The sequence below is a fragment of the Crinia signifera genome, chromosome 6, assembly GCF_055691185.1.
Source record: "Crinia signifera chromosome 6, ASM5569118v1, whole genome shotgun sequence".
Lineage (NCBI taxonomy): Eukaryota > Metazoa > Chordata > Amphibia > Anura > Myobatrachidae > Crinia > Crinia signifera.
In genome coordinates, this window is record NC_139222.1 from 13,746,365 (window position 1) to 13,765,788 (window position 19,424).

The window sequence follows — 19,424 nt, forward strand, 5'->3', positions numbered from 1 at the left end:
ACCGATTGTACCGAATTTTCTCTCTATTCCCGTCCATAGCATACACTACAACAAAATGGCCGCCGCCCATACAGTATATATATCTGACCTCTTAGCAGCCACACGCCTGCAGCTGCGGCTCCCCTACATCTTTTTTTGTTGCTAGCCCTGACTGGCTAAGCCGCCGTCAATCACTTGTGCAAGGTCACTGATTGGCTGTGCTGCCGCCGGGTCCTTGGTTCAAGCAGCGCTTGAGCGCTTGCAGTCCCTCCCCGCAGGTGGCTGCGTGTGTGAGAGCAGCAGCAGCAGCCAAGCTCACTGATTGGCCGTGCAGCCGCCAGGTCCTTGGTTCAGGCAGTGCTTGAGCGCTTGCAGTCCCTCCCCGCAGGCGGCTGCGTGTGAGAGCAGCAGCCGGAGAGTCTGCAGCACGGAGAAGCACTAGAGAGGGGAGCAGCATCAGGTATATGCTGATAGCATATGCTGCTGGATTATGTGCTGGTAATCAGAGAGGATAATTCTAAATCTTTCTGAAGAAAAACTGTAACTGTCCATCAAAAGGATACGAAAGGGGATGTGGCCACGCCCCTTCACCCGTGGCCACGCCTCTTTTCTGAAGTTGTACCGATTTCTGGATTTGAAATGTTGGAGGGTATGATCTTCTTATTTATTAAGGAAGACATGATGAACGGCGGCCATGTTGCCGTGGCCCAAATTGAAGACATCAAATTAGCACAGGGTTATCTCCTATCATCCTAGCCTAGCGTGTGTGATCTGCAATGTATCCGCCCATAGACAGACAAATACATCCGGGACAGGAGGAATATCAAACAGACTGGTGCAGGGAATGTCCTGGGCTGCAGGTAATGTATTATATGTGTTATATATACTGCTATATTCACTTACTGTGCAGCTTATATCACTAATATGCACCTTATACTGTAATATGTCCTATCCCATCTGTATTGTACTGCACCACTGCCTATGTTACTAATATACATCATATACATCAGTGTAATAAGGGGATGTGTATTATACTGTATATAATTATATCACTAATATGCACCTTATACTGTAATATGTCCTATCCCATCTGTATTATACTGCACCACTGCCTATGTTACTGATATACATCATATACATCAGTGTAATAAGGGGGATGTGTATTATACTGCACCACTGCCTATGTTACTGATATACATCATATACATCAGTGTAATAAGGGGGATGTGTATTATACTGCACCACTGCCTATGTTACTGATATACATCATATACATCAGTGTAATAAGGGGGATGTGTATTATACTGCACCACTGCCTGTGTTACTGACATACATCATATACATCAGTGTAATAAGGGGATGTGTATTATACTGCACCACTGCCTATGTTACTGATATACATCATATACATCAGTGTAATAAGGGGATGTGTATTATACTGCACCACTGCCTATGTTACTGATATACATCATATACATCAGTGTAATAAGGGGATGTGTATTATACTGCACCACTGCCTATGTTACTGATATACATCATATACATCAGTGTAATAAGGGGGATGTGTATTATACTGCACTACCGCCTATGTTACTGATATACATCATATACATCAGTGTAATAAGGGGATGTGTATTATACTGTATATAATTATATCACTAATATGCACCTTATACTGTAATATGTCCTATCCCATCTGTATTATACTGCACTACTGCCCATGTTACTGATATACATCATATACATCAGTGTAATAAGGGGATGTGTATTATACTGTATATAATTATATCACTAATATGCACCTTATACTGTAATATGTCCTATCCCATCTGTATTATACTGCACTACTGCCTATGTTACTGATATACATCATATACATCAGTGTAATAAGGGGATGTGTATTATACTGCACCACTGCCTATGTTACTGATATACATCATATACATCAGTGTAATAAGGGGATGTGTATTATACTGCACCACTGCCTATGTTACTGATATACATCATATACATCAGTGTAATAAGGGGATGTGTATTATACTGCACCACTGCCTATGTTACTGATATACATCATATACATCAGTGTAATAAGGGGATGTGTATTATACTGCACCACTGCCTATGTTACTGATATACATCAGTGTAATAAGGGGATGTGTATTATACTGCACTACTGCCTATGTTACTGATATACATCATATACATCAGTGTAATAAGGGGATGTGTATTATACTGCACCACTGCCTATGTTACTGATATACATCATATACATCAGTGTAATAAGGGGGATGTGTATTATACTGCACCACTGCCTATGTTACTGATATACATCATATACATCAGTGTAATAAGGGGATGTGTATTATACTGCACCACTGCCTATGTTACTGATATACATCATATACATCAGTGTAATAAGGGGATGTGTATTATACTGCACCACTGCCTATGTTACTGATATACATCATATACATCAGTGTAATAAGGGGGATGTGTATTATACTGCACCACTGCCTATGTTACTGATATACATCATATACATCAGTGTAATAAGGGGATGTGTATTATACTGCACCACTGCCTATGTTACTGATATACATCATATACATCAGTGTAATAAGGGGATGTGTATTATACTGCACCACTGCCTATGTTACTGATATACATCATATACATCAGTGTAATAAGGGGATGTGTATTATACTGCGCCACTGCCTATGTTACTGATATACATCATATACATCAGTGTAATAAGGGGATGTGTATTATACTGCGCCACTGCCTATGTTACTGATATACATCATATACATCAGTGTAATAAGGGGATGTGTATTATACTGCACCACTGCCTATGTTACTGATATACATCATATACATCAGTGTAATAAGGGGATGTGTATTATACTGCACCACTGCCTATGTTACTGATATACATCATATACATCAGTGTAATAAGGGGGATGTGTATTATACTGCACCACTGCCTATGTTACTGATATACATCATATACATCAGTGTAATAAGGGGATGTGTATTATACTGCACCACTGCCTATGTTACTGATATACATCATATACATCAGTGTAATAAGGGGATGTGTATTATACTGCACCACTGCCTATGTTACTGATATACATCATATACATCAGTGTAATAAGGGGATGTGTATTATACTGCACCACTGCCTATGTTACTGATATACATCATATACATCAGTGTAATAAGGGGATGTGTATTATACTGCACCACTGCCTATGTTACTGATATACATCATATACATCAGTGTAATAAGGGGGATGTGTATTATACTGCACCACTGCCTATGTTACTGATATACATCATATACATCAGTGTAATAAGGGGATGTGTATTATACTGCACCACTGCCTATGTTACTGATATACATCATATACATCAGTGTAATAAGGGGGATGTGTATTATACTGCACCACTGCCTATGTTACTGATATACATCATATACATCAGTGTAATAAGGGGATGTGTATTATACTGCACCACTACCTATGTTACTGATATACATCATATACATCAGTGTAATAAGGGGATGTGTATTATACTGCACCACTGCCTATGTTACTGATATACATCATATACATCAGTGTAATAAGGGGGATGTGTATTATACTGCACCACTGCCTGTGTTACTGATATACATCATATACATCAGTGTAATAAGGGGGATGTGTATTATACTGCACCACTGCCTATGTTACTGATATACATCATATACATCAGTGTAATAAGGGGATGTATACTGCACCACTGCCTATGTTACTGATATACATCATATACATCAGTGTAATAAGGGGGATGTGTATTATACTGCACCACTGCCTATGTTACTGATATACATTATATACATCAGTGTAATAAGGGGATGTGTATTATACTGCACCACTGCCTATGTTACTGATATACATCATATACATCAGTGTAATAAGGGGATGTGTATTATACTGCACTACTGCCTATGTTACTGCTATACATCATATACATCAGTGTAATAAGGGGATGTGTATTATACTGCACCACTGCCTATGTTACTGATATACATCATATACATCAGTGTAATAAGGGGATGTGTATTATACTGCACCACTGCCTATGTTACTGATATACATTATATACATCAGTGTAATAAGGGGATGTGTATTATACTGCACTACTGCCTATGTTACTGATATACATCAGTGTAATAAGGGGGATGTGTATTATACTGTATATAATTATATCACTAATGTGCACCTTATACTGTAATATGTCCAATCCCATGATCTGTATTATACTGCACCACTGCCTATGTTACTGATATACATCAGTGTAATTAGGGGATGTGTATTATACTGCACCACTGCCTATGTTACTGATATACATCATATACATCAGTGTAATAAGGGGATGTGTATTGTACTGCACTACTGCCTATGTTACTGATATACATCATATACATCAGTGTAATAAGGGGATGTGTATTATACTGTATATAATTATATCACTAATATTCACCTTATACTGTAATATGTCCTATCCCATCTGTATTATACTGCACCACTGCCTATGTTACTGATATACATCATATACATCAGTGTAATAAGGGGGATGTGTATTATACTGCACCACTGCCTGTGTTACTGATATACATCATATACATCAGTGTAATAAGGGGATGTGTATTATACTGCACCACTGCCTATGTTACTGCTATACATCATATACATCAGTGTAATAAGGGGATGTGTATTATACTGCACCACTGCCTGTGTTACTGATATACATCATATACATCAGTGTAATAAGGGGGATGTGTATTATACTGCACCACTGCCTGTGTTACTGATATACATCATATACATCAGTGTAATAAGGGGATGTGTATTATACTGCACTACTGCCTGTGTTACTGATATACATCATATACATCAGTGTAATAAGGGGATGTGTGTTATACTGCACCACTGCCTATGTTACTGATATACATCATATACATCAGTGTAATAAGGGGGATGTGTATTATACTGCACCACTGCCTGTGTTACTGACATACATCATATACATCAGTGTAATAAGGGGATGTGTATTATACTGCACCACTGCCTGTGTTACTGATATACATCATATACATCAGTGTAATAAGGGGATGTGTATTATACTGCACCACTGCCTATGTTACTGATATACATCATATACATCAGTGTAATAAGGGGATGTGTATTATACTGCACCACTGCCTATGTTACTGCTATACATCATATACATCAGTGTAATAAGGGGATGTGTATTATACTGCACCACTGCCTATGTTACTGCTATACATCATATACATCAGTGTAATAAGGGGATGTGTATTATACTGCACCACTGCCTATGTTACTGATATACATCATATACATCAGTGTAATAAGGGGATGTGTATTATACTGCACCACTGCCTATGTTACTGATATACATCATATACATCAGTGTAATAAGGGGATGTGTATTATACTGCACCACTGCCTATGTTACTGATATACATCATATACATCAGTGTAATAAGGGGATGTGTATTATACTGCACCACTGCCTATGTTACTGATATACATCATATACATCAGTGTAATAAGGGGATGTGTATTATACTGCACCACTGCCTATGTTACTGATATACATCACATACATCAGTGTAATAAGGGGAATGTGTATTATACTGCACCACTGCCTATGTTACTGATATACATCATATACATCAGTGTAATAAGGGGATGTGTATTATACTGCACCACTGCCTATGTTACTGATATACATCATATACATCAGTGTAATAAGGGGATGTGTATTATACTGCACTACTGCCTATGTTACTGCTATACATCATATACATCAGTGTAATAAGGGGATGTGTATTATACTGCACTACTGCCTATGTTACTGCTATACATCATATACATCAGTGTAATAAGGGGAATGTGTATTATACTGCACCACTGCCTATGTTACTGATATACATCATATACATCAGTGTAATAAGGGGATGTGTATTATACTGCGCCACTGCCTATGTTACTGATATACATCATATACATCAGTGTAATAAGGGGATGTGTATTATACTGCACTACTGCCTATGTTACTGCTATACATCATATACATCAGTGTAATAAGGGGATGTGTATTATACTGCACCACTGCCTATGTTACTGATATACATTATATACATCAGTGTAATAAGGGGATGTGTATTATACTGCACCACTGCCTATGTTACTGATATACATCATATACATCAGTGTAATAAGGGGATGTGTATTATACTGCACTACTGCCTATGTTACTGCTATACATCATATACATCAGTGTAATAAGGGGATGTGTATTATACTGCACCACTGCCTATGTTACTGATATACTGTATATACATCATATACATCAGTGTAATAAGGGGATGTGTATTATACTGCACCACTGCCTATGTTACTGCTATACATCATATACATCAGTGTAATAAGGGGATGTGTATTATACTGCACCACTGCCTATGTTACTGATATACATCATATACATCAGTGTAATAAGGGGATGTGTATTATACTGCACCACTGCCTATGTTACTGATATACATCATATACATCAGTGTAATAAGGGGATGTGTATTATACTGCACCACTGCCTATGTTACTGATATACATCATATACATCAGTGTAATAAGGGGATGTGTATTATACTGTATATAATTATATCACTAATATGCACCTTATACTGTAATATGTCCTATCCCATCTGTATTATACTGCACCACTGCCTATGTTACTGCTATACATCATATACATCAGTGTAATAAGGGGATGTGTATTATACTGCACCACTGCCTATGTTACTGATATACATCATATACATCAGTGTAATAAGGGGGATGTGTATTATACTGCACCACTGCCTATGTTACTGATATACATCATATACATCAGTGTAATAAGGGGATGTGTATTATACTGCACCACTGCCTATGTTACTGATATACATTATATACATCAGTGTAATAAGGGGATGTGTATTATACTGCACCACTGCCTATGTTACTGATATACATCATATACATCAGTGTAATAAGGGGATGTGTATTATACTGTATATAATTATATCACTAATATGCACCTTATACTGTTATATGTCCTATCCCATCTGTATTATACTGCACCACTGCCTATGTTACTGATATACATCAGTGTAATAAGGGGATGTGTATTATACTGCACTACTGATATACATCAGTGTAATAAGGGGATGCATACCTCTCTTAATGTATGATTTGCTATTACCTGTTCTAAACAGGTAAATGGGTAAGACAGGTGTTTCCACAGAGGTGATAGCAATCATTGAGAGGGAAGTCCAGAAACAGAGCAAAGTGTCCCTCCTGGAGAGGGTCATGTTGGGAGGTAAGGGGATGTGTATTATACTGTATATAATTACAGATGGAGCACCTGTCAGCTTTGTGCAGGCTGGTGCCAGGCCCTCGCGCCCCGTTCCAATGGAGATCCCCACTGCTGTCTGCCGCCTCCCTGTCCGCCGTTATCGGTCCCCACAGCCTCTCAGCACCCTTCCCCTAACCCTACATGTCTCCCTGAAATGGAGACAGGCAGGATTTCCGCCACTGGCCCGCTGAGTGACTGGGACGTGCGTGCGTGTGAGACGCTTACTACTCCCAGTCTGATGAAGTCTCTCTCAGCCAGTGCTCGCCAGCAGGGACAATGTTTTATATATATATATCTATATCTATATCTATCTATATATATATATATATCACTCAGGCTATGATGCATAAATCTTTAATTAGGGCCAACAGTTTCAGGGTTCCCCCCGTCATCAGGGACCGCAACACAATAGCATACAGAATTACAAATGTTTAAATAACCCACAAACATTCCCCTCCCCCCCCCCCCCATAATCCCTAATTGCAGCAAGAGAGCTCACCTGCCACACTCCTTGTATCCAGCGCCGTAACCCGGAAGGACAAGTGCCCCCTGGCCGGCTTGGTATCTCGGCGTGCAGCAGCCGGGACAGTACTTCCGCCCTCCAGGCTGATTCATGCTCTGCCAGCCACAGGTGGAAGCAGTCATTGCCCGGACTGAGCTCTCAAAAGGGTTGCCTAGCGACCCATATGCACATGACTACAAAAACACTACAACCCACTATAAGTCAGCTCGGGACTTTGTCAGGGTGTGTGGCTACCTCCTCTACTGCAGAGGTCTACAGTTCCTGCTTGTTCTTGGGGCATTTTTCTTTCCGTTTTGTCTTCATCAAGTGAAATGCTCAATCGGGTTCAGGTCAGGTGATTGACTCAGCCATTGCATAACATTCCACTTATTTGCCTTAAAAAACCTGTGGTTGCTATAGCAGTATGCTTTGGGTCATTGTCTATCTGCGCTGCGATGTGCCGTCCAATGAGTTCTGAAGCATTTGACTGAATATGAGCAGGTAATATTGCCAGAAACACTTCAGCGTTCATCCTGCTGATTTTGTCAGCAGTCACATTATCAACAAATACAAAGGAACCATTTCCATTGGCAGCCATACATGCCCACGTCATGACACTACAACCACCATGCTACACTGATCAGGTGGTATGTTTTGGATCATGATCAGTTCCTTTCCTTCTCCATCCTCTTCTCTTCCCATCACTCTGGTACAAGTTGATCTTTGTCTCATCTGTCCATAGGATGTTGTTCCAGAACTGTAAAGGCTTTTTTAGATGTTGTTTGCAAACTCTAATCTGGTCATCTTGTGTTTGAGGCTCACCAATGGTTTACATCTTGTTTTGAACCCTTTATATTCCTTCTTGTGAAGTGTTCTCTTGATTGTTGACTTTGACACATATACATTGTTAGGGAAGACCAAGTGTGAACACTTGGTTGCAGCAGCTCAAATGACCTCTTTGCCTCCTTCAAGCTAAGGCTTCACCTACAACAGCCACGTTTGTGGGGCCAAATTAGGTCCGGCCCCAGACCGTTGCTGCCAGGTCTTAGGTAGGACAAGGCTGCTCACAGGAGTTTGAGATGCTGCAAGAGTGGGAGGTGATACAGCACACTCAGTCTTCCTATATGTGAGGATAGGACCCATGGGTGCAACATTGTACAGCTGTTACCTGGGAGTAAATACTAAACCCAAAAACTGAAAGTGCAACAATGCACAGGTGGAAAGAAATACCAAACGACAACTATTTACCAGCACAGAGTGCACCGAAGCCCTGGGGAGAAGCTAATCCTACGGTGCTGGGGACCGCAACAATGCAGAGGATGTAAAAAATAAGAATATAAAGACAAAACTTGCAGGGGAATGCCCCCTGACTTATCTGGAAGATGCTGCAGCAGACACGGCCAGGAAGACACTGAGGCTGGACACAACTCCAAGCTGGGATCTGGAACACGCTGGAACAGGAATGCCAAGTGACAAGACTCTGCTGAGAGCTATAACTGGTGTCTGCTCACTGCAGGAGCCGGTCTTTTATTGAAAAAGCCTGCCCCACCAGCATGTGACGTCAGCCTCCTCCAATGCCTGTTTGGGGCATTGCTTAACAACGCTACCGTTGCCTCCGGCCAGCAGGACGGGCTGCTGGAAGAAAATGGTCACCGCCTGTCTCTGTCCCGAGACTCTGATTCTACCGCCTCTGCTGGAGCTCAGGGAGGCGGCGGTGACCAAGTCACCACCTGACGTACACCTACGTCAGGTGGTGTTCTTGATTTGGCCAACTGTTGTGAAGGGGTTTTTCTTCACCAGAGAAGTCAGTCTTCTGTCATCCACCACAGTTATTTTCCGTGGTCTTCAGGGTGTTGCTGAGCTCTCCGGTGCATTCTTCCTTTTTAAGAATGTTCCAAACAGTTGCTTTGGCCACACCTAATGTTTTTGCCATCTCTCTGATGGGTTTGTTTTGATTTTTTCAGTCTAATAATGGCTGGCGTCACTGATAGTGACAGCTCTTTGGATCTCGTATTGGGAGTCAACAGCAACAGATTCCAAATGCAAATGTCACACCTGGAATCAACTCCAGACCTTTTACCTGCTTAATTGATGATGAAATAACGAGGGAATAGCCCACACCTGTCCATGAAGTAGCTTTTGAGTCGATTGTCCCATTACTTTTGCTCCCTTAAAAATTGGGAGGCACATATAAAACCTACACTATATACTGGTACCTGTTTTTGATGTAAATACCCTCAAATTAAAGCTGAAAGTCTGCAGTTAAAGCACATCGTGATTATTTCATTTCAAATCCATTGTGGTGGTGTATAGAGCCCAAAATATGAGAACATCACGTACCAAGATTGTGCAGGCCGTGAGGAGCGGAGGTTTGCCTAGTTATTACCCAGGGAGGAAAGCATAGTCTCAAGCACTGGGCTGGTTGTTGCAAGTCAAAAGTATGGTAGTCCCTAGTGGACCGAGACCATAAATTCCAAAGGTGGAGCCAGAATTGAGGCTGCAGGGATGGAATTGGTTCCAGATTAGAAACTTCAAGGTTCCTGACAGGAAGAGAGAGCCCTCTGCTGGGGATCCGGGGAGGCTGCAACTAATGGGTCACTACTATAACTCGCACATTAATCTATTCACACTACACTTTAATAGCTGATCTGTAATTATACCGTCATTTATATTACCTATATATCATATATTGTTATATTTTACAAATACAGCAATGTAATACCTGAGCTGTATCACATCTCACTGTACGTTATTCTGCCAGTAATGTAGAATCTTTTACCTTTTTATCTTTACAGAGGATGGGGAAATCCAGGAATGAACAGACTGAACGGTTACTGAACCTAACCCTGGAGATCATCTACCTGCTGACTGGGGAGGTGAGGTCACAGTGACATCACTCTTATCTCTATTACTGACACAGGGACCTGACTGGGGAGGTGAGGGGGTCTGGGAGCATCACAGTGACATCACTCTTATCTCTATCACTGACACAGGGAGCTGACTGGGGAGGTGAGGGGGTCTGGGAGCATCACAGTGACATCACTTTTATCTCTGTTACTGACACAGGGACCTGACCGGGGAGGTGAGGGGGTCTGGGAGCGCCACAGTGACATTACTCTTATCTCTATTACTGACACAGGGACCTGACCGGGGAGGTGAGGGGGTCTGGGAGCGTCAGTGACGTCACTCTTATCTATTACTGACACAGGGACCTGACTGGGGAGGTGAGGGGGTCTGGGAGCGTCACAGTGACATCACTCTTATCTATTACTGACACAGGGACCTGACTGGGGAGGTGAGGGGGTCTGGGAGCGTCACAGTGACATCACTCTTATCTCTATTACTGACACAGGGACCTGACTGGGGAAGTGAGGGGGTCTGGGAGCATCACAGTGACATCACTCTTATCTCTATTACTGACACAGGGACCTGACTGGGGAGGGGAGGGGGTCTGGGAGCGTCACAGTGACATCACTCTTATCTCTATTACTGACACAGGGACCTGACTGGGGAGGGGAGGGGGTCTGGGAGCATCACAGTGACATCACTCTTATCTCTATTACTGACACAGGGACCTGACCGGGGAGTCTGGGAGCGTCACAGTGACATCACTCTTATCTCTGTTACTGACACAGGAACCTGACTGGGGAGGTGAGGGGGTCTGGGAGCGCCACAGTGACATTACTCTTATCTCTATTACTGACACAGGGACCTGACTGGGGAGGTGAGGGGGTCTGGGAGCGTCACAGTGACATCACTCTTATCTCTATTACTGACACAGGGACCTGACTGGGGAGGTAAGGGGATCTGGGAGCGTCACAGTGACATCACTCTTATCTCTATTACTGACACAGGGACCTGACTGGGGAGGTAAGGGGATCTGGGAGCGTCACAGTAACATCACTCTTATCTCTATTACTGACACAGGGACCTGACTGGGGAGGGGGTCTGGGAGCATCACAGTGACATCACTCTTATCTCTATTACTAACACAGGGACCTGACCGGGGAGGTGAGGGTGTCTGGGAGCGTCACAGTGACATCACTCTTATCTCTATTACTGACACAGGGACCTGACCGGGGAGGTGAGGGTGTCTGGGAGCGTCACAGTGACATCACTCTTATCTCTATTACTGACACAGGGACCTGACCGGGGAGTCTGGGAGCGTCACAGTGACATCACTCTTATCTCTGTTACTGACACAGGAACCTGACTGGGGAGGTGAGGGGGTCTGGGAGCGCCACAGTGACATTACTCTTATCTCTATTACTGACACAGGGACCTGACTTGGGAGGTGAGGAGGTCTGGGAGCGTCACAGTGACATCACTCTTATCTCTATTACTGACACAGGGACCTGACTGGGGAGGTAAGGGGATCTGGGAGCGTCACAGTGACATCACTCTTATCTCTATTACTGACACAGGGACCTGACTGGGGAGGTAAGGGGATCTGGGAGCGTCACAGTGACATCACTCTTATCTCTATTACTGACACAGGGACCTGACTGGGGAGGGGGTCTGGGAGCATCACAGTGACATCACTCTTATCTCTATTACTGACACAGGGACCTGACTGGGGAGGGGGTCTGGGAGCATCACAGTGACATCACTCTTATCTCTATTACTAACACAGGGACCTGACCGGGGAGGTGAGGGTGTCTGGGAGCGTCACAGTGACATCACTCTTATCTCTATTACTGACACAGGGACCTGACCGGGGAGTCTGGGAGCGTCAGTGACATCACTCTTATCTCTATTACTAACACAGGGACCTGACCGGGGAGGTGAGGGTGTCTGGGAGCGTCACAGTGACATCACTCTTATCTTTATTACTATCACAGGGACCTGACCGGGGAGGTGAGGGGGTCTGGGAGCGTCACAGTAACATCACTCTTATCTCTATTACTAACACAGGGACCTGACTGGGGAGGTGAGGGGGTCTGGGAGCGTCACAGTGACATCACTCTTATCTCTATTACTGACACAGGGACCTGACCGGGGAGGTGAGGGGAGTCTGGGAGCGTCACAGTGACATCACTCTTATCTCTATTACTGACACAGGTACCTGACCGGGGAGGTGAGGGGAGTCTGGGAGCGTCACAGTGACATCACTCTTATCTTTATTACTATCACAGGGACCTGACCGGGGAGGTGAGGGGGTCTGGGAGCGTCACAGTGACATCACTCTTATCTCTATTACTGACACAGGGACCTGACTGGGGAGGTGAGGGGTCTGGGAGCGTCACAGTAACACTTATCTCTAACTAAACTTAATTGAAGTATTAATATATGAGATTCTTCCTTTTGGCTAAGATCAAAGTGTAGTATCTGTTCTTATCAGTGGGTGTGGACCAGCCCCTTGCAGAAGAATAGAAAAAGGCTGGACTAAGTAACTACTCCAATGGGTGGAGAAGATGGTATGCTTAGGGCAGGGAAAAAGCTGGCTGAGTACCTTCACCCTACCGGGGGGATGATAACACTGGGACTGAGAAGATTGCTTATCCTAGGGGGCCTCAACCCTCAAGGGAGTCAATGAAAAAGCCCAGTGGATTATCCATTCCCATGCCAGGAGCAGAGAAATACTTGGTTGGACGCTGGCCGGCTGCTTGGAGCCTGAGGTGTAGCGTGGCTCCGGCGAAACCCGGAGGTGCTTTAAACGTGAACTGGTGTCCCCACCATTCACGTTCTTGCTCTAGCACTGCGCACTTCCCCCTAAGTATGCAATTCACGTCCTTGCCCTGGGCCTTTTGCCTAGGGCAGGACAATTTTTCACACCACCACCCCGGCCTTCAGGCTGTGGTCCTCATTTTTATTCTACACATAATCTCGTTTGTTACTTTTTACGTTTTCTGTTTTTCATTTGTTTTGACACTGTTTTTTTGATGGGCTGGTGGTACGCCCCTTATGGGCTGTCATTCTCCCCATGTATCAAGGCTCTCTCCTTCAGGAAAAGCCAAGGTTCCTCGATCCTAATTGAGGTGCTTTGGATAGCCCTTGGAAAGTTGGGGCAAGCCCGAGCTGAAAGGCGGAGGGAAGTCCACCGAGTGTTCCTCCAAGCTACGGTGAGGATAACCCACCCCCCTAACCCTTTCAAGGGTTGAGGGAGAGGGTTTCTCCAAGCTTCAGCAAGGAGGACCCACCGGTCCCTATTTACCGCTCTTGGGCATCATTAGATGATGGCATATAAGGTATTTTGGTTTGCAGAGAATGTCAGGATCAGAGGATGATTTGCACATTATGACGTGAAGAATCCAGTATGTGTATGTACTTGTGTCCAGAAAGTTCTACTAGTATTTATGTCTTCCAATATGTAGGACTATATTGTTCTGAAGAAATCCAGCGTACTTAAACTCCATAGCAGGCCATATGTATCAGGAGGACTGAGCAGGACCCAGAGTCCCATTACGGTGCCTCCACTTCACTCACGGATACATGAGAGAGACAATGACCAGAAGATCCTGGAACTCACCTACAAGATTATCCAGATGATGACTGGAGAGGTGACTGCTGGGAATGGGACATTATACAGTAACACTGGGGGATGTGATCAGAGAGGTGACTGCTGGGAATGGGGCATTATACAGTAACACCAGGGGATATGACCGGAGAGGTGACTGCTGGGAATGGGACATTACATAGTAACACCGGGGGAGGTGACTGCTGGGAATGGGACATTATACAGTAACACCGGGGGGATGTGACCGGAGAGATGACTCCTGTATAATGCCCCATTCCCAGTAACACCGGGGATGTGACCGGAGAGGTGACTGCTGAGAATGGGGCATTTATACAGTAACAGCGGGGGATGTGACTGCTGGGATTGGGCATTATACAGTAACACGGACGGATGTGACCGGAGAGGTGACTGCTGGGAATGGGACGTTATACAGTAACACCGGAGGATGTGACCGGTGAGGTGACTGCTGGGAATTGGACGTTATACAGTAACACCGGAGGATGTGACCGGAGAGGTGGCTGCTGGGAATTGGACGTTATACAGTAACATGGAGGATGTGACCGGAGAGGTGACTGCTGGGAATGGGACGTTATACAGTAACACCGGGGGATGTGACTGGAGAGGTGACTGCTGGGAATGGGACATTATACAGTAACACCGGGGGATGTGACCGGAGAGGTGACTGCTGGGAATGGGACATTATACAGTAACACCGGGGGATGTGACTGGAGAGGTGACTGCTGGGAATGGGACATTATACAGTAACACCGGGGGATGTAACCGGAGAGGAGACTGCTGAAAATGGAGCATTATCCAGTAACACCGGGGGGATGTGTCTGGGTGATGACTGTATCATTGTGTGTGTCAGATTGTCACTGTCTATCTCTCCATGCAGGACGGGCAGTATATAGAAGGACAGAAGGATAACATTAGAAACGTGATAGTGGATGATCACTGGCCCCTGACTTCATTGGGTAAGGGATCATGGTGAGATTAGGAAAATGACAAGATCGCAAGTAGCTGGTACCAATATTTTTGTCTTGTTCATATTGTTTGTTATATTTTATTCCTGTGTTCCTTAATATCTGCAAATAAGGCGGCCATTAAAGAAGTAGCGTATATATCTTCTAAGGTCCATCTTGACAACTTCTAAGCTGCGCCTGCTCCCGAGACATTAAGCATCGCTACAATCACCCTGATCAGAGTCACTGAGGTCTTCCTCTTGCAGCTATGGCAGCCATAGAACTCAACCAGGACAGTGCAGCACTTTATACATTTCCCAGATATCATTTGATTAATTAACATATGAGCTACACCTGGTGATATCTTGCAGAACGATCTGCAGATATATTTACAGATGGATCGTGCAGTGTGAATGGAGAACATGTGCATGTGTGTGAATGGAGAACATGTGCATGCCTCCGCCCACTGATCTTGGAGCAATCACCTTGACGAGTGTGAAACTTGCCAAAGGCGTTTGCTCATGCACATAATTGTGCATGCGTAAAGCCCTAACATCGGAAGGGGGCGCACATTTGGATGTTGCGTGTGATCCAGAATCGGCCTCTTTGTCTCTTGTTGGTCTTTGTGTGCTTCTGCTCTACCAACAGCAAAGGGCATCAATGTCAACTTCTTTCTTCTTTCTTGCTTTGTTTCTTTCCCATAATGAAGGACCTGGTAGATTTTACATAATGGAAGCACACAAACTTTTCTGTGATTAATGTACATTGTTATTTGCTGTTCTAGAGGAGATTCTGCTATTATCTCAGCAGTGCCTCCAAAAGTGTAGCATATGCGCACCTTTATTTGGCCTTGACTAATTACACTGTTAAATTGCTCAATTATTTTTGACTGTGCTTTCACCAAGTCTCTCCATTTTACTGTATATACTGAGATAACTTGGGAAACCCTAACTATACTTTAAATACAATTGTAAGATGAGTTAAACAATTAGACACTATGGGTGAGATTTAATAGGATGAGATATTCAGAAAGTGAGAGATTTTGGAAGAAATCTTCAGTTTTTTTAAAGCGGCAATCATCTACACTGCAAAACCAGTTTGATTTTGCAGTGTAAATGATTGCCGCTTTAAAAAAACTGGAGATTTCTTCCAAAATCTCTCACTTTCTGAATATCTCATCCTATTAAATCTCACCCCAAACGTGTCAACATTTTACTAAACAGGGAACTTTCTTTGGAAGATGAGTATAGCAGATATTGTGCATGTGGGTATTCAGATTACAGACACCTCAATCAATGTACCATAAGGTCTTATATACATACTAGTAAGCCCGCTCGACGCTAATGCTTTGAAAGCTAATAGATGTAGTTTCACTTGCTGCCAACAGATGACAGTGTTTCGGAGCCACAAGGACACTAGACGTATATAGATGATCACTTTACCTTACAAGTAATTACCATCCTCAACCTAAGAAACATTTTTTAGACTTTTTTTTTTTTATTTTTGGTCTGCTCCAGGTTAGCAATGTTTATTTTTTTTTCTTTGCCCTTCTCCCTATCCCCCCTCATGCATTCTCTTTCATACATATGTAGCTGCGGTCACACACCATTGCTTTACAGATTCAGCTAGTCCTTCCGAACCTTTAACTCCCTGTTCAGTGACAGACTGTGGGTGTCTCTGTGACTGATTTAGCTCTCACGCTCTTCTTGGTAATAAATGCCTACGGTCCCCAATTGCAGGTGGTTCTGCCAACATCAGCAATTAATAAGTTGACCTGTCTCCTATGCCAAGTCCTCTGTCAGATCTCTTTATCCGTAATTCTGACAACTGAGTAGGGAGTGAGACAGAGGTATCTCCCACCGGTTGTTTTCACCGACAGTAAATTACCACCTCCGTTTTATTCACGCTCTCTTGTTTATTATGATAGGACAATAAAGCCAGACTATAACTTATCATGCCATATATACAAGAACTTGTAGAGTCACATTTTGCAGTTTCTAAACCGGGTTTACAGATCTTCCGCTGTGCTAGAGGCATAAAATATAATTTTGACCCTACATTGAAGCAATGTCTAACTAGAAGATGGTTTTTCTTTTGCAGGTGTCTCTGAGGATGAAGATGACTCCCACACCAAGATTTCTACTTTAGAATATGGGCACACGGATATACATGTTATCGAAAACTACCAACAGTCACAAGGCTTTAATATCCAAAATGGGTTCAAATCGGTAACAAATGAGACTAAGGAATTAATCTCACATGAAGCGGGAATTTTTAAAGACACCGATAGGTCCACAGATCATACACCGTATACATCTAATCATATTAAGGAGGAACCGGCCTCATGTGATGAAGGAGACCTCACAGACACTGACATGTATACACCCACAGGTCATACACAGTATACATCTACTTATACTAAGGAGGAACCAGTCTCATGTAACGGAGAAGACCTCACAGACACTGACATGTATGCATCCACAGGTAATACACAGTACACATCTAATCATATTAAGGAGGAACCGGCCTCATGTGATGGAGGAGACCTCACAGACACTGACATGCATACACCCACAGGTCATACACAGCATACATGTACTAATACTAAGGAGGAACCAGACTCATGTGTTGGAGGAAAACTCACAGACACTGACATGTATACACCCACAGGTTATACACAGTATAAATCTACTCCTATTAAGGAGGAAACTGTCTTATGTGATGGAGGAGACCCCACAGACACTGACATTTATACACCCACATGTCATACACCGTATACATGTACTCCTATTAAGGAGGAAACGTTCTCATGTGATGAAGGAGTCCACACAGACATAGACATGTATACATCAACAGGTCGTACACAGCATGTATCTACTTATGCTAAGGAGGAACCGGTTTCATGTGATGGAGACCGCACAGACGCTGACCTATATACACTCACATGTCATACACCATATACAGATACTCATACGGAGGAACCGATCTCATATTATGAAGGAGACCTCACAGTCAGTGATAGTTACGCACCTTCATTTACATCAGGTCATGCTGATGGTGAAATTATATCATTAGTAATAGAAAACATTGAAGTGGATGAACCGGTAGAATTGATTCCCCAAACTTCCCCCGCCATAGATAACATAAATATTACCTCTAGTATTCAAGACTGCACAATTGCTACACTAAACCCTCCTCAACATCAAGTCAACGAAACCAAGACAGAAAATGTTTTTTTGGAACCCTGTTTTGGCCCAACTTATCATGGCCACACCGTACACAGTCCAAACGTCAAGTTTGAGCAAAAGAAAACATTTGGTGATATCTCAAATCTTACTAAATATTGGAGAGAGAAGTCTAGGAAGAAAACCCCGCAGTGTTCCGTTTGTGGGAAATATTTTTTGAGGAAAGCCCAACTCATCGCCCATCAGATGACTCACAACGAAGGGAAGCTGCACCAATGTTTGCAATGCGGGAAATGCTTTGCTGAGAAAACGGTGCTGGTGAAAAATCAAGCGTGCCACTCAGGGCCTAAAACATTTGGGTGTCCCGATTGTGGTACACAGTTTGTACATCTCACACCGACCATTGTCTGTGGTTTTTTAATTACATAACTTCCGAAGGAAATGCTGGAGGCTCAACTGATTCCCAAACGTGGGAAAAACTCTGCTTTTTAGGGTCTAGGGATCAGATATTATCCTCCATATACTTCCTTATCTTCTTGGGTTTTTTTTTTATTCAATATCTTTATTATTTTCTGAAAGACAAAAACTGTTACTGTATGTTGACATACAAAAGCAAATAAAACATAACAAAATATGATGAGATTGGTACAGTGTCATTTGTAAACATTATAAAGCATATATGCAAAGTAAGAACAAGCAAATATATGTAGGTATTAGCAGAGGGGCAAAGCAAATGGTGGCCTCATGATCTGATGGCCATTAAACTCAATGGACATGTGGAAATGATATGACAATATGAGGGAGTATAGAAAAACAAGCGTTCAAGGTCAAGTGGCGTATGGAGATTCTAGCCATCTACCACAGGCATT

The 19,424-nt window shown here is 43.0% G+C and overlaps 1 protein-coding gene across 4 annotated transcripts; it reads left to right on the top strand.

Moving 5' to 3' along the window:
* The first annotated feature begins 283 nt into the window (after window positions 1-283).
* Window positions 284-19,192, top strand: LOC146010067 (oocyte zinc finger protein XlCOF29-like). 4 transcript variants are annotated; one of them, XM_083150936.1, is made up of 5 exons: window positions 284-839; window positions 10,747-10,827; window positions 14,266-14,451; window positions 15,304-15,395; window positions 17,471-17,600. In XM_083150936.1, exons 1-5 carry the CDS (start codon window positions 756-758, stop codon window positions 17,478-17,480), a joined length of 453 nt encoding a protein of 150 aa, XP_083007062.1. In that variant the 5' UTR covers window positions 284-755; the 3' UTR covers window positions 17,481-17,600. The 4 variants fall into 4 exon arrangements, with proteins under 4 accessions (XP_083007062.1, XP_083007059.1, XP_083007058.1 ...); XM_083150932.1 differs by having other exon boundaries at window positions 292-839; window positions 15,304-15,382; window positions 17,471-19,192; XM_083150933.1 differs by lacking the exon at window positions 14,266-14,451 and having other exon boundaries at window positions 289-839; window positions 15,304-15,382; window positions 17,471-19,192.
* Window positions 19,193-19,424: the final 232 nt, after the last annotated feature.

Bases quoted from the DNA above. Each gene is read 5' to 3' on its own strand.
- LOC146010067 (XM_083150932.1), top strand. From the start codon at position 756: ATGTATCCGCCCATAGACAGACAAATACATCCGGGACAGGAGGAATAT. The intron at 10,828-14,265 runs GTGAGGTCACAG...TCCAATATGTAG, and splicing joins TCTACCTGCTGACTGGGGAG to GACTATATTGTTCTGAAGAA. The intron at 14,452-15,303 runs GTGACTGCTGGG...CTCTCCATGCAG, and splicing joins TCCAGATGATGACTGGAGAG to GACGGGCAGTATATAGAAGG.